This window comes from Melospiza melodia, chromosome 4, assembly GCF_035770615.1.
Source record: "Melospiza melodia melodia isolate bMelMel2 chromosome 4, bMelMel2.pri, whole genome shotgun sequence".
Lineage (NCBI taxonomy): Eukaryota > Metazoa > Chordata > Aves > Passeriformes > Passerellidae > Melospiza > Melospiza melodia.
Window position 1 is genome coordinate 68,630,842 of NC_086197.1, and position 12,342 is coordinate 68,643,183.

General features: G+C 37.9%; 1 protein-coding gene across 1 annotated transcript in view; it reads right to left on the reverse strand.

The window, feature by feature from the left end:
* Window positions 1-12,342, reverse strand: part of LGR5 (leucine rich repeat containing G protein-coupled receptor 5) — a 91,456-nt gene that overhangs the window by 31,678 nt on the left and 47,436 nt on the right. Inside the window, exons 3-4 of the mRNA XM_063155054.1 lie at window positions 8,341-8,412; window positions 6,702-6,773 (exon numbers count right to left, since the gene is read on the reverse strand). Coding sequence (XP_063011124.1) covers window positions 6,702-6,773; window positions 8,341-8,412 — 144 coding nt within the window. The remainder of the gene's footprint in view (window positions 1-6,701; window positions 6,774-8,340; window positions 8,413-12,342) is intronic.

Sequence of the window (12,342 nt, forward strand, 5' to 3'; positions counted from 1 at the left end):
ATGTGTCTGGGAGCACCCTCAAGTCCTCAGCCAAATGGCTCGAAGTGACCTTTCCTAGCCTCCCAAGCAAGCTGTCACCTGTTGAGGACAGTCCCAGGGGCAAGTGATCTACCAGATGAACCCCAGGAATACATTCCCCAGTTCAGGGGAATGTTCTTTGGCATGGGTCAAAAGCATGCCAAGGACTCTGTTAAGAGTGCAGCTGGGCAGGGGGCCACAGCCAGAGCCTGGGAGTGCTCTGAAGCACTGCCTGCCCTGCTTGTGATTACCACAGTGGCCACTGCATGACCCCAGGACCTGACTGGAAACCTGCTCTAAGCCCCTGTGCTGCCAAACACTCCAACAGCAGCCTCTTGTCTCCCACATACCCTGGCGGGCTTCAGCCATGCAGGATGAGTTCTGGCTAGCAGTTCTGAGGTTGAGAAATTTGTCTGTCTTAGAGATGTGATAAATCTCCACTCTTTTGAGATTACTCATAAGACAGGAAAGAGTCAGATGCCTGGTGGCTCCTATTGGATGAAAGAATACATCACCAGCTGGCCTGGAACTGCTGATACAGTCTCTTTGCACCTCACTTTGAAAGCAACTGACTGGTTGAGTTAGAGGCTGCACATTAAAAAAAACCAGTAGCAAATGCATTTTAGGTAACCTTGCACCTCTACCTTCCTCTCCTTGGTTATCAGTCCAGAAAAATGTCTGTGACTGAGAGGAGTGGTCTGATACTCTACTACTGCTTGGTGTTTCAGTCCCTCTTCTGTTGCCCACTGCCTGGGACTGCAGCAGACAGATGGTGAAGGTGTGCAATAACCCAAGGAGACTGCAACAGCGAATTTTGAGACATCTTTGTGTATGTGTAGACATCTGCATGGGTACAAACAACCTCAATTTCAAATGTGGGAAATTCCTCCTCTGGGAGTTTGTGGGTACCCGTTGAGGTACCAGCTTTCTTGAGAAGGATAATACCTTCTGCAGACTTCATTATTATGGGGTGTGACATGGCAAACCACAACTAAGGCTCCTGTCTTTTCATGAAAACAGTTCTTGTGAGAGAATGTAGCTTCATCACAGTTGTTTGGTCTTTCAATTAAAAAGCAGGATTATTAACAGATGCATCAAAGTGGAAAATAATTGTTCAAATTTAACATTTCTGGGGGAAAAAAGTGCTGAGTTTTAATTTTAAGGCTGAACTGGAAGTGTTGCAGAACTATGTGCCCTCAAAGTCTTCCAGTGCTTTTTCAGGCTAGGCATGGAAACTTCTCTTGAAATGTCAAATATTTGGGAGAGTAGGGGGACATTGAAAAATCCATTTGCTGACCTGTTCCAGACAGGCAACTACTGAGAACATCTGAGATGAATTCTAGATAATATTTTGCATCAAACTTAGTGTCAGCATCAGTTGGTCTATAAATGCCGAAATACCCAATAAATAAAATATAAGAAATCTACAAATTATGTTGGAAAATGCTAAAAAATTTCATTGACACTACTTTGCTGTTACTTGTAAAGTCGAATCACTTTACTTCACTAAATTGTAGCTTTGCAGGTTGTTAAGGGAGAAAAGATGATTTATTTTTTCCATCTGTCAACTGTTTAAAGTGCTTTGTATGCTATTCTGCCCTATTTTCCACTATCAAAGCAAAAGTCCTTTAAATGTCACAGGAATGAGAGTAAGTGATACAGTAAATAATACTGCTTTGAAATGTTCTGCATGACTGGTGTGGCATGGGCAGTGAGATAGCACCCGACCTGTTCTTAATTTTGACTATTTGTGTGTCTGATAATGCAGCAGTTAGAGCTGTTTAGACATCATTAACAATGATATCTAAACAAGAAAATAAATAGAATGGAAGTTTCATCTATAGTATTCACTGCAAAGGGTTGTGTTACAATAATCCAAATAAAAGAATAGCAAAAGCTTTTCCATATGCAATGACAATTACCCTTTCCTCCTTTATGTGGGAACATTTGAAAATGAAGATCTGCAGCTTTTCAAGTGGCTAGTAATATCAAAGATTAACATATTTGGGAAAAATCAAATATTAACATATTTAGGAAAAAAGTAAAAAAATATTAATGATATGTCATTGCCAGTTTTGACCATGCCATGCTTTTTCAAACATACTGAAATTATATGTAAATTCCATTATATAAAGGGTGAAATTAAAAATAAGGTGATTGTACTAGAGAAACAAAGATACCTATTTAAACAAATACCTGCATTAAATGAAAAAAAGTTTGAAAATAAGCTGCTAATTAAAAATGACACTTGAAAAACACATCAATATACATATGTGAGAAGTTATTGAACTATACATATATATTAAAAATCACTAAAAGTTTTCTTGATTTAAACACAGAATGGAGATATTGATGATGTGTGAAACACAAAATGAGGAGATTTCCTTCTTATAGTCTGTTCTAAAGAAATAAATTTGCTCAAGGTGACTAATAGAGATGAGAGCATTCAAGTGACTCTTTGAACCCTGCTGCCATGTACTAAGTTGTGACACATCAGTGGTTGTGTGTTCCTCCCTTTCAATCAAGGTAACTGCACACTCTGTTGTGCTTGGCATAAAATAAATGCCATTTCAATTGTTAGGACCAGCAACCAGTATAATTTGTGTTCACACTAGATTTCTGAGGAAAAATTATGGACTATCTAATAATACAGAAACCCTTCTGCTCAAAACTACGTCTCAAAATCAGCATGTACTCATTACTTCCTTGATCCTCCTGCCACACAGGGAACCAGAGTCCTATGCAAACATTGCCCAAGCTCTGGTAGCTGAACTCATTTATTAACCAAAGCAGCACATCGCTGGTTTTGACTACTGAACTACAAAGACTTTTATAAAACTAGAGAATATTTTAATATTGTTTCAATCTTATTTTTTTGCTTCAGTGACAGAAAAAAATTGTCAATAATTTATTTAGGTTTTCTCATGGATTTTTCTTGTCAAAGGTGAAATTCACAAACCTTACATGTTTTGGGTTAACTTTTGTGCCTATTTCTCATTTTATAGTAATTATTGAGTAATATCGGCTGTCTGAATAAGAGTGATCTGTTCTAGAGGTAAGTCAGGCCTTAAGAAATTTATGAAATTTTGTCACTCAAACTTGTATTATCATTCTACATTCTGGCAATGCAACTTGGACAATAAAGTGGAAGAAATTGTTGCTTGTTCCTGCAACACATCAGCTCTTATTCTCCGTAGCACAGGTGATTCAACATCAACTAATGGTTCTATCAATATTGACACCTATACTGTCATTTTTTAGGCTGTAACTGGATAACAGGGAGAGGATACCATCCAGAAATACCCTGGATGCAAAAATTTGTGACAAATTTGCATTATGAGTGAATGTGGAATATTAGTGTGTGCATATGTACATATTGTGCACACATGCACAATTAAACATGGATACTTCTATAAAAAGGATTTTAACATAATCCTCTTCACATTTATTAAGGTATCAAGGCAGTTACTATGGTTTGCCCCTTTGCATGACTGCCTTTCTTGAGGAAAAACCACAAAAGGAAGATATTTGAGTCCCAACACTGGCTATTTTCCCCCCCCACATATATGCTAACTAAAGCAAAGGGTTAGTGAGGCTTTGAAAAATCATGCCACCTGCAGACCTAAACATAATAAAGAGAAGAAGTTGTTATCTTATAGAAACTGCTCTTGAGAAGGCTTTTAACCTCTTAATTACACTCTTGAAAAGACTCCTGCTATTTCAAAGGCTTCAAGAAATAATTCCTATTGTAAATCAGAAACCAATGCAAAACAACCTTGTGAACAGAAAATTCCTAGACTATATGAAACAAGACACTGAATCTGTGCACACCTTTATCTGGCAGGCACAACCCCTTTTAAGCAAACAAAAGAATAATAGTTTTCTTTTCCTCAAAGAGGTCTCTTTTGCTAGTGATCGTTTTTCAGGTGATAGTAGTTTTTCTGTACAAACCCCTATCATTCCATCTTGGGTCTGCTAGGCAGCTGTCTAAAAGTTTCTACTGACCATTCCTTTTCTCCCTCTGTTTGATTCAGTCCTTTAAATAGACTGCACAAATTCCAGTTTACTTCTTCAACTTCTTCACCCAAGGAAAAAAATATCTGCAACAAAGCCTGAGTGAGACTGTCATTTTGTTTAGCAAGTGTACTGAAAATTCAACAATCTCTTTCAGAGCAACAAAGGAACTCTTGTTGGCTTGGCTTATCATGTTTTGGTCCAGAATGTGTATAGAGTGATGTGATCTCAGCAAGATTTTTTTGTTTGTTTAGCAGAAACAAAACCTAATATAGTCACTAGACCAGCATTTTCTCATGGCTTTTTCAAAGATCAAAGGAAAGAACTGTAACCTCAAAAGTATATGGCTGAGATATTTCTGTCTGTGTCTGGTCAATAAAGAAAAAAAGCACTGACCAAATAACAATTATAAGATAATTAATTCTTAGGGCTGTTTCACCTTTAGAAACCTTAACAAATGCTTTGTTTATTAAGGAGGCAAATGTAGTTCAAGACAGGCATAAGAACATGGGAGCTATTACAGTATAATGTGTGTCGGTGTAGTGCTAAGTTATACACAGATGACATGATTTTTTTGTAAAAAAACTAATTTCATTAATTTTGATCTTCAGATTTTGGTTGAACAATATGTATATAAAATATATTAACCTTCTGGTGGAACTTCTTTACCTACACAAAAAAAAAAAAAAAAATAGTTTGTTCAACATAGCACATTTCTCAACCAACACATCTTAACTCTAACCAGATTGGTACAGATGCTCATTCTATCCCTGCCAATGTCAGACTTTGACTTGCTTTGACTTGTGATGTTGGTGATCAGTGCACAATGTAGCAACATTTCTTGTGAAAGCTATTTGAACTTCCAGATTGAATTCTCTATTTGGATCTTGTAACATTTTAGGAAAATAGTTTTATTTGAAAATAATTCCGTGACAATATAAGGTGGTCAGCTAAAGCATAGAGAAGAGTAATTTGACATTTTCCTCTGAGCAAAGAAATGCTTTTCTGTTTTCAATCGTCTAGATATGTCATGCTGCAGATTCAAAATCAGTAGCTTCTTTAGAAAATTTTGTGATTTATTTTTGTATCAGGTGACAATACAATTTTGTGGATAGTTCAGTAACTGACTCAATTTACTGCATCCTCTGTTTAGATAGCAAAAACATCTTAGTGGTTTTAAAAAATGAAGTGCAAATGCAGCAGAAGAAACTCTTGATGCCCAAGTGCATGAACAGGAACATGGCAGATGAAGTCCAGTATGGACAGGTGTCAAGAGCGGTGCTGAGGGAAAAGGCAATTCCAACTTTACAGGACAAGTTCTTGAGTAGCTACTAACATGCTAGAAAGAAGTCCTGCAGTTGCAATAAGAATGAAAATAACAGCTTAGCATTCAGTAAAGGTTAAAAAAAATACACAAAACAAAGTTTTGAATTAGTAGGAAAGCAAGCAAAAACTCATCAATATTTGCCCTCTATAAACCCATGGGGCCAAGCTCTTTAAACATTCTGTACAGGGCTTATCTCTCCTTCACTCATCTCAGATCAAATACATGAGAACTGAAAAAGAGTTCAGCAACACGACAAGGATGACAGAGGAATGGAAAAGCTTCCACATGACAGACAATCCTAACAGATTGCATCTGAAAAATTGACTAATAGAGATACAAGAGAGGTATATAAATGTGGTGTACATGAATACCAAACTGCTGTTTCCACCTTCTCCTGATGCTGCAGAGAACATCAAATGTGGTGAAAAGTTCCAAGTACATATCAGAAGGTACCTCACCATGCTAGCTCATCAGCAGACATGCAGACACAAAAAATCATGAGTGTTTCACTGGCTCAAACTACAATTGTACAAACCCATAGAAGAAAACCCTTTATCTATCAAAGCCACAACAGACTCAGTGAGTCCCTGAGTGCAAATCTCTGGCTGCTGGAACAGTTTACCAAAGCAGTATTGTACTCTTTGCTGGACCTTCCTGTTTTCCTTTGGGGCACCTGTTATTGCAGGCTGGATGCTGGGCTAGGTCAGCTTTTAGCTCAACTTGATACAACCATTCTTATACGGCAGAAGCACACCAAAATAATTTCATTCATACCACGAAGCAGCCAATGGTCTGCACTTCACTCTTGGTCCAGGACTTCTGGCAGTAGTTCTGTTAAAACTGGAGCTTGTGGACTGAGTCAGCATGGACAGTCAAGAGCTATAAATACAGAGGCCTGCCTGAAGCACAGAATATAATTAAGTATCCTCTAGTACATTTTGTTTCATGAGTTATTAGCGTTTTCCATAGTGCTTAAAAAAAAATTACACCAAATGAAAAAAAAGAAGGGAGTAATTTGGGATTCCTTCTCTCCCCTGGTAAAGAATACTAACAAGAAGTCATGTTTTTGACAGAAAGCATTGCAAGCCAATGAGTGTCTTCTCAGATGTTGAACCAGTCTATAATGCTGCAAAGAGGCTGCCAGTGTAATGAAATTACTGGATTGAAATCAATTGCTTTTGATGTTTAATTGACAGTACAATTCTCTTGAATAGCAGCTCAAAGAGAATTAAAAGAAAAAGTTGATTCAGCGCATTACAAAGCAATATTAACAGATAATTATTGGGTAATTGTATATTACTGCTCATGCAAGGTTGGAAATTGATTCCCCAGGGATACTCACAGGGACTGCAGGCTGCGCAGGTTCTGGAGCGCCTCGGTAGGAACCTGCCGTAGCTGGTTGTTCTGCAGCATCCTGCATTGGGAGTAGCACAAAAGCCACAATCAACACAGTAAAGATCATTTCTTTCTACTGCAAATTTCCTTCCAAGCTTACCTTCATTGTACTGGTCTTATTTCAAGATTACAAAGAAAGTCATACAAACAGTTCATTCCCCTGCCCCTGTCAAAGGCCTGCTCTCTTCAAGGCAAACAAATACCCACAGCATATTAGCTTTGTTAACAGCTAGACATCAGCACTGAGCAGGATTTTCAAAGCAGCTAAGGAAGCTAAAAGAATAAATCTGATTTGCTTTCAGTAGGGCTTGTAACTTCCTACTTGCCTCCAGTGATTCTGAAATTTTCATTCTCATGCACTGATATTGTTCCCCTTCTGAAGTGATTCCATTCTGATAAAGCTGTGGAGGACTGACTCTTGAAATCCTTATTCAGGAAAATGCAACCATGGCAAATCAACTCTTAACTGTGTGAGACATTTATGATTTAGTTTGAATAAAATTTTATCTCTATAATTAAACTGCTAATTTTTTTTCACTTAAATAAATTTTCCCAAACCAAAGGTTGCTAGCAATGACTTGACAAATCTTTTTTCTCAAATATCACATCATTTACCTTGCAAAGATTGAAAAATCACTTTCCACTCCTAAAGAATATTCCTTCTTTTGAATATGGTTTCATTCATACTACCTAACACCCTTGTTTGGACCAACTCCTACATATATAAATATTCTATGTGGATAAGTCCAAAGTAGTACATGCTGCCTTCAAAAGGAGGCATATTCAATGGGACATTGTAAATGAAATAATTTCTGGCAGGCCTAAATCTGCTTAGGCCAATAAGAACTAGAGCTTGCCAACTTAGAAGTAGGTGGAGCAGGAATCTCTTCATACTTCTTTTCCTGCTAAGTGTTTTTTCAGTAGAGATTTGTACAGTAGCACCAGGCCGGGCTTGACACTGCTAAAGAGGCTGGTGTTCTTGCTAATAATACAGTTTCTGTGAACTTTACACGGGCAAAGATCCCCTCTAGTGTAAACACTGTGAGATGGAGCCTCCTAGTAGTTTTAGTAACTGCATGTACTGCCTTATTACTCCAAATGATATAATATTGTAATATTTTTAATAATTTATATAATAGTCATTACAATGCAAAGAAAAATATATGAAATGTGAACTGTTTTAAATTACATTGTGTTGTATACAATAACGTTTTCCCCGCCATGTCTCTCAAGAAAAGGAAACCCCCAGATTTTTGTGATGATGAAAAATTCAGCTCAAATCAGGACTTTTGAGATAATCAAAGAAACTATTAACTGAATCAATTTTTACCTTTGATATTGTACAGAGACATCTACAACTTGATGAGCAAGTTGTTTTTAGAAGGCTATTAATGTTTTCCAACTTTTGTTTAGGATACTTTCTATGTGAAAAAGATTTAATGATGTTCATATGTATCTTCAATTGACTTGTTGAAAATGAGCTGATCAAAATATGTAATTTACTTGATCAAAACTTCACTGGTTAATTAGTTCCCTAGAGCATTTAGGAAATCAGAAATATATCAAACAACACACAGTTTACTTACAGCACTTTAAGACTGAAAAGGCCAGCAAACGCTCCCTTAGGAATGTATGTCAAGCCATTTCCTGCAAGACGTCTGCAAAGTTTGAAAAAGGAAAAGAGTGAATAGCTCTTCTCTTCATGTGGAATTAATTTGGTTGCTAAAAAGTGCAACACAGCTATGTTTGAGCAACTGATGCCAGAGGCAGTAGTTTAAGAGCCTAGTTTTTTCATTAATACACTTTTAAAAAACCCCAACAAACCCCCCTCACCCCAAACAACAAAACAAAAACAAAACAAATCCCCAAAAAGACAAAAACAAAAAAAGAGAAGTCTGTAACTGCACTGTTGATTTACTGAGAGCTGGACTGCAGCAAAAAAATTCAATTTCATTGCAAATTTATGATTGAATTATTCATATTCTTTTCAGGGTTTAGAACAACCCCAGCAACTACAATAGAGACATAGCGACAACCATTAGCATCATAGGATTTACAGGCATGAACTTTTGGAATTGTGCATGTATGATTTCTGTGAACATTTCACTCATTTGCACAAATATAAAAATATATCCATGCAGCAATGATTAGAGTTCATTCTGAAATAACTACATGTAAAACTACTGTACTGGTGGAATAACAGATTTCTCTGTGAGCACATGTGTAATAGGTTGGCAAAAAGTGTATTTGTTAAAATTGTAGGGCTTTACCCCCTCTTTCTACTGCATCTTGCTCTCAGATGGCCTGAAGATATTTTACAGACCTGGGTAAACAGAGCTAGGTTACACCAAATAACTCTGTAAAGCATATTACTGACTGCATTGTTCTGCTGTAAGGTTTGTGTCTAAGAAAGAGAATCTATTTGAAATGAAATAATGGCATTTCCATGTCCAGTTGCCCACCAGTGCAACTCAAGAGGATCCTGGAAATTACTCAAAGCCAGGTTGGATGGAGTTTTGAGCAACATGGTATAGTGGAAGGTATCCCTGCCCATGGCAAGGAGTTAAAATTAGAGGGTCTTTAAAGCCCCTTCCAACCCAACCCACTCTATGATCTTGCATTCAGCCTTCTGACATCACAACTCAGCCTGAGTTTGCTGTGATACCTGTACCCTACCTGGAGATCTCACTGGTGAGGGACAACTTCCTAGTAAAGTTCCTTTGAGTCAGTAGGGCCCCAGTGTATACTCCTGGCTGACAAAACCCACAAACTGATATGATGTTACCCCTTTGCAGAGCAAGTTAAGCCAAGTGGAATTGTATGCTCCATCAGCCAAGATACTGCACACCAGGACTGCAGAGCCCAGCATATGTGATACTAGAGCTGACATTTGATTCAGCCCCTGGCCCCTCAGGAAAGAACTCAGGACTAGTTCCAGGAATTTCCTTAGGTACCAAGCTGCAAGAGAGGAACCTACAGTGCTGAAATAGGCACCAGATTTGCTAATACTGTTCATGGAGAAGGCCAAGTACTTTTGACTGGAGTCCCAAAGATCCAGCACTGACAGGCCCTTAAATGCTGTTTTCTTTTGGGATTGAGTTTTCCTGGAGCTAACCACAGGGTCCTGTGCACACCTTGTTTTTAGCCACTGCTTTCATACAGAAAATAAACAGATACATTTGGCGACATGTTGAAAAATAAAAAGAAAGAAAAAAAAAAAAAAAAAAGAAAGGAAAAGAAAAATAAAAGATCTAGATCTTAGCTCCAGAGATTTTTCAGGAATTTTCAGTCAGTGGAAGAGGTTCTTTCCTGTACAGATATCCCCGCTGAACTACATAACCTGCAATGTTGAGCTAGCTCTCTCTGTTACACGAAGGTGATTGTGCTCTGCAATGACAATCAGCATCAGGCAGAGCTGCTGGGCTTGTCTCTCACTGCAGACTGTAGGGGAGTCTGATCTCCACGCATCTGAGAACTGGGCACATGCAGCTGAATTCCTGCAGGCAGATGTGTAAACCAACCTGGTTTGCTCTTGCTCCAAGATGAGGCACTCACACATTTTTTCAGATGTGTGAGGGCCCTCTGCAAGCTTCAGCTTTCATTCTGAACACAAATGGCAATGACTTTTGGGTTGTTCTTGGATCAAGCAGGCATGCATTAGGTTAGGAACAGCAGATTGTGCTCCTGGAAGTAAATGCCTTTTGTGGATCACTAACCAGTAGAGGAAGAGACCTATCTAATTCTAATTTCAGTTCTTGTGATATGATTGTTTAAAAGAAAACCTAAAGAGTACTTCATCCCTACAGCACATTTTCGCTCTGCCATTTTGACAACATGATTGGACACAATTCTGGACTTGAGCTCAGCATGAGCCAGAAAGTTATGGGTTTCCAAAACCTTATTGGAAAAAAAAGAAGGTGCAGGTATTTTCACTTGGGTTACTGTTGTGAGTGTCATATGGAAAACTTGGTAAAGAGCAGAGAACTAAATCCACCTGTCTGAAGACTCAAGAGCATGCTCTTTCAGGTCTCCACCCCTTCTTCACTCACAATTGAGGCAAAGCAAACTGCCCAATGTACTACATGTTAATACCCCCTGTTTGGACTTAATACTCTTCACAAAGAGGGCTAGCTGAGAAAATCAGACCTATTTAAGAGCTCCTGGAGGAGGGCTGTGCCAGTTACCAAGTATGCATCACCTGACTGTAAACGCAGGACTGTGGCAATGACACTGTGCAGCTTTAAATTTTCATTTCAATGGCTAAATACTCGTTTTTCCCAGCTTTGGAGCATTTTAGTGGCTCTCCACAGCAAGCCTTAATGTTCGGTGTTTTTTGAAAATGTACAGCTGTGCTCCTGAGCTGTTCTGAGTGGTAGTTACCCAAACTGTTAAACCAAAACATAATTTTTGATACTTGGGGTTTTTTCTAGACTCCAACCCTTTTAAAAATTTTTGCTTCTTTTCCTTTTAGATCACTACTTAATTATTCAAAATGTCTTACAAACAATTTAGATAGATGTAGAAAAAACATGGTAAACTCTTTGGTAGGCACAACTTCCGTATTTACTCCTTGTGAGTGTTTTTCAACCTCAGGTCATTCTTGAAGTTCTGCTTTGAATATTTTTCAATTTGAAAAGAGCTCTCACTAATTTTACAGACAGTAATTAGTGCTATCTTATATGATATTCCTCTGCTGATGCAGCAGCAGATGATGCTCTTCATGTACAACCCCACGTACTTCAGCACAGGGTTACATCAAGTATATCACAAATGCCATGTATGGATATGTATGTCCTTGTAGTTGTCTCACCAAACAGCCTGACAGCATCAGGAAAGGCAGACATCTGGCAACAATTATTTTTGAGGTAACAATGTTGTCTGGACTCATTTACCATGCTAAACCCTTTTCCATTACGCACTTTTCATGATTGTCTCTGGAACAAGTTCAGCAAAAGCACCTATCTATCCCCAAGACACACTGTGAAACCACTTCTGGCACAATAGTAGCATCTTCCCGGCCTATTAGAATTCCTCATTGCTGCAGTATTTGGTAAAAATCGGCAAAAATTATTCATTTGGATGGTTGTCTAATTCTTTTAGTATTCTTGGATAAAAGTTAGCATATCAGTCCTTTATGGCATGCCTCAAAGCTCAGGAAATTTGGTTTATTTGTTCCTGATAATATTTAATGTCTTCCTTTAAGCATTTTCTTGCTATTACTGTGTTTCTATTCTCATCCTTGGAATAAGGGAAATTTCATCCCATTGTTGACACTACAGTATGTATCAAGTGTCTACACTCTCCTCCACTTCAGCTATTTTATTTTCTATTACCTAAATTACTTCAGGGAAGCTGCTCAGTATTTTACTGAATTTTGGATGTACTTCAGATAGTAATTTTAGTCTGAATGGGTAAGCATAATTTTCCCTGAATGAATGAAAATGGACGCAGTATGTGTTTCTACAGCTGAATATTTAGTTAATAACTTCTGAGAGCAAGAATGAAATCAGTTGTTTTTAGAACTTACATAACCAAATGGTTTACTCTTTTTGTTTGAAAAATTTTGAATATCCATTTTAAAAAGTTCT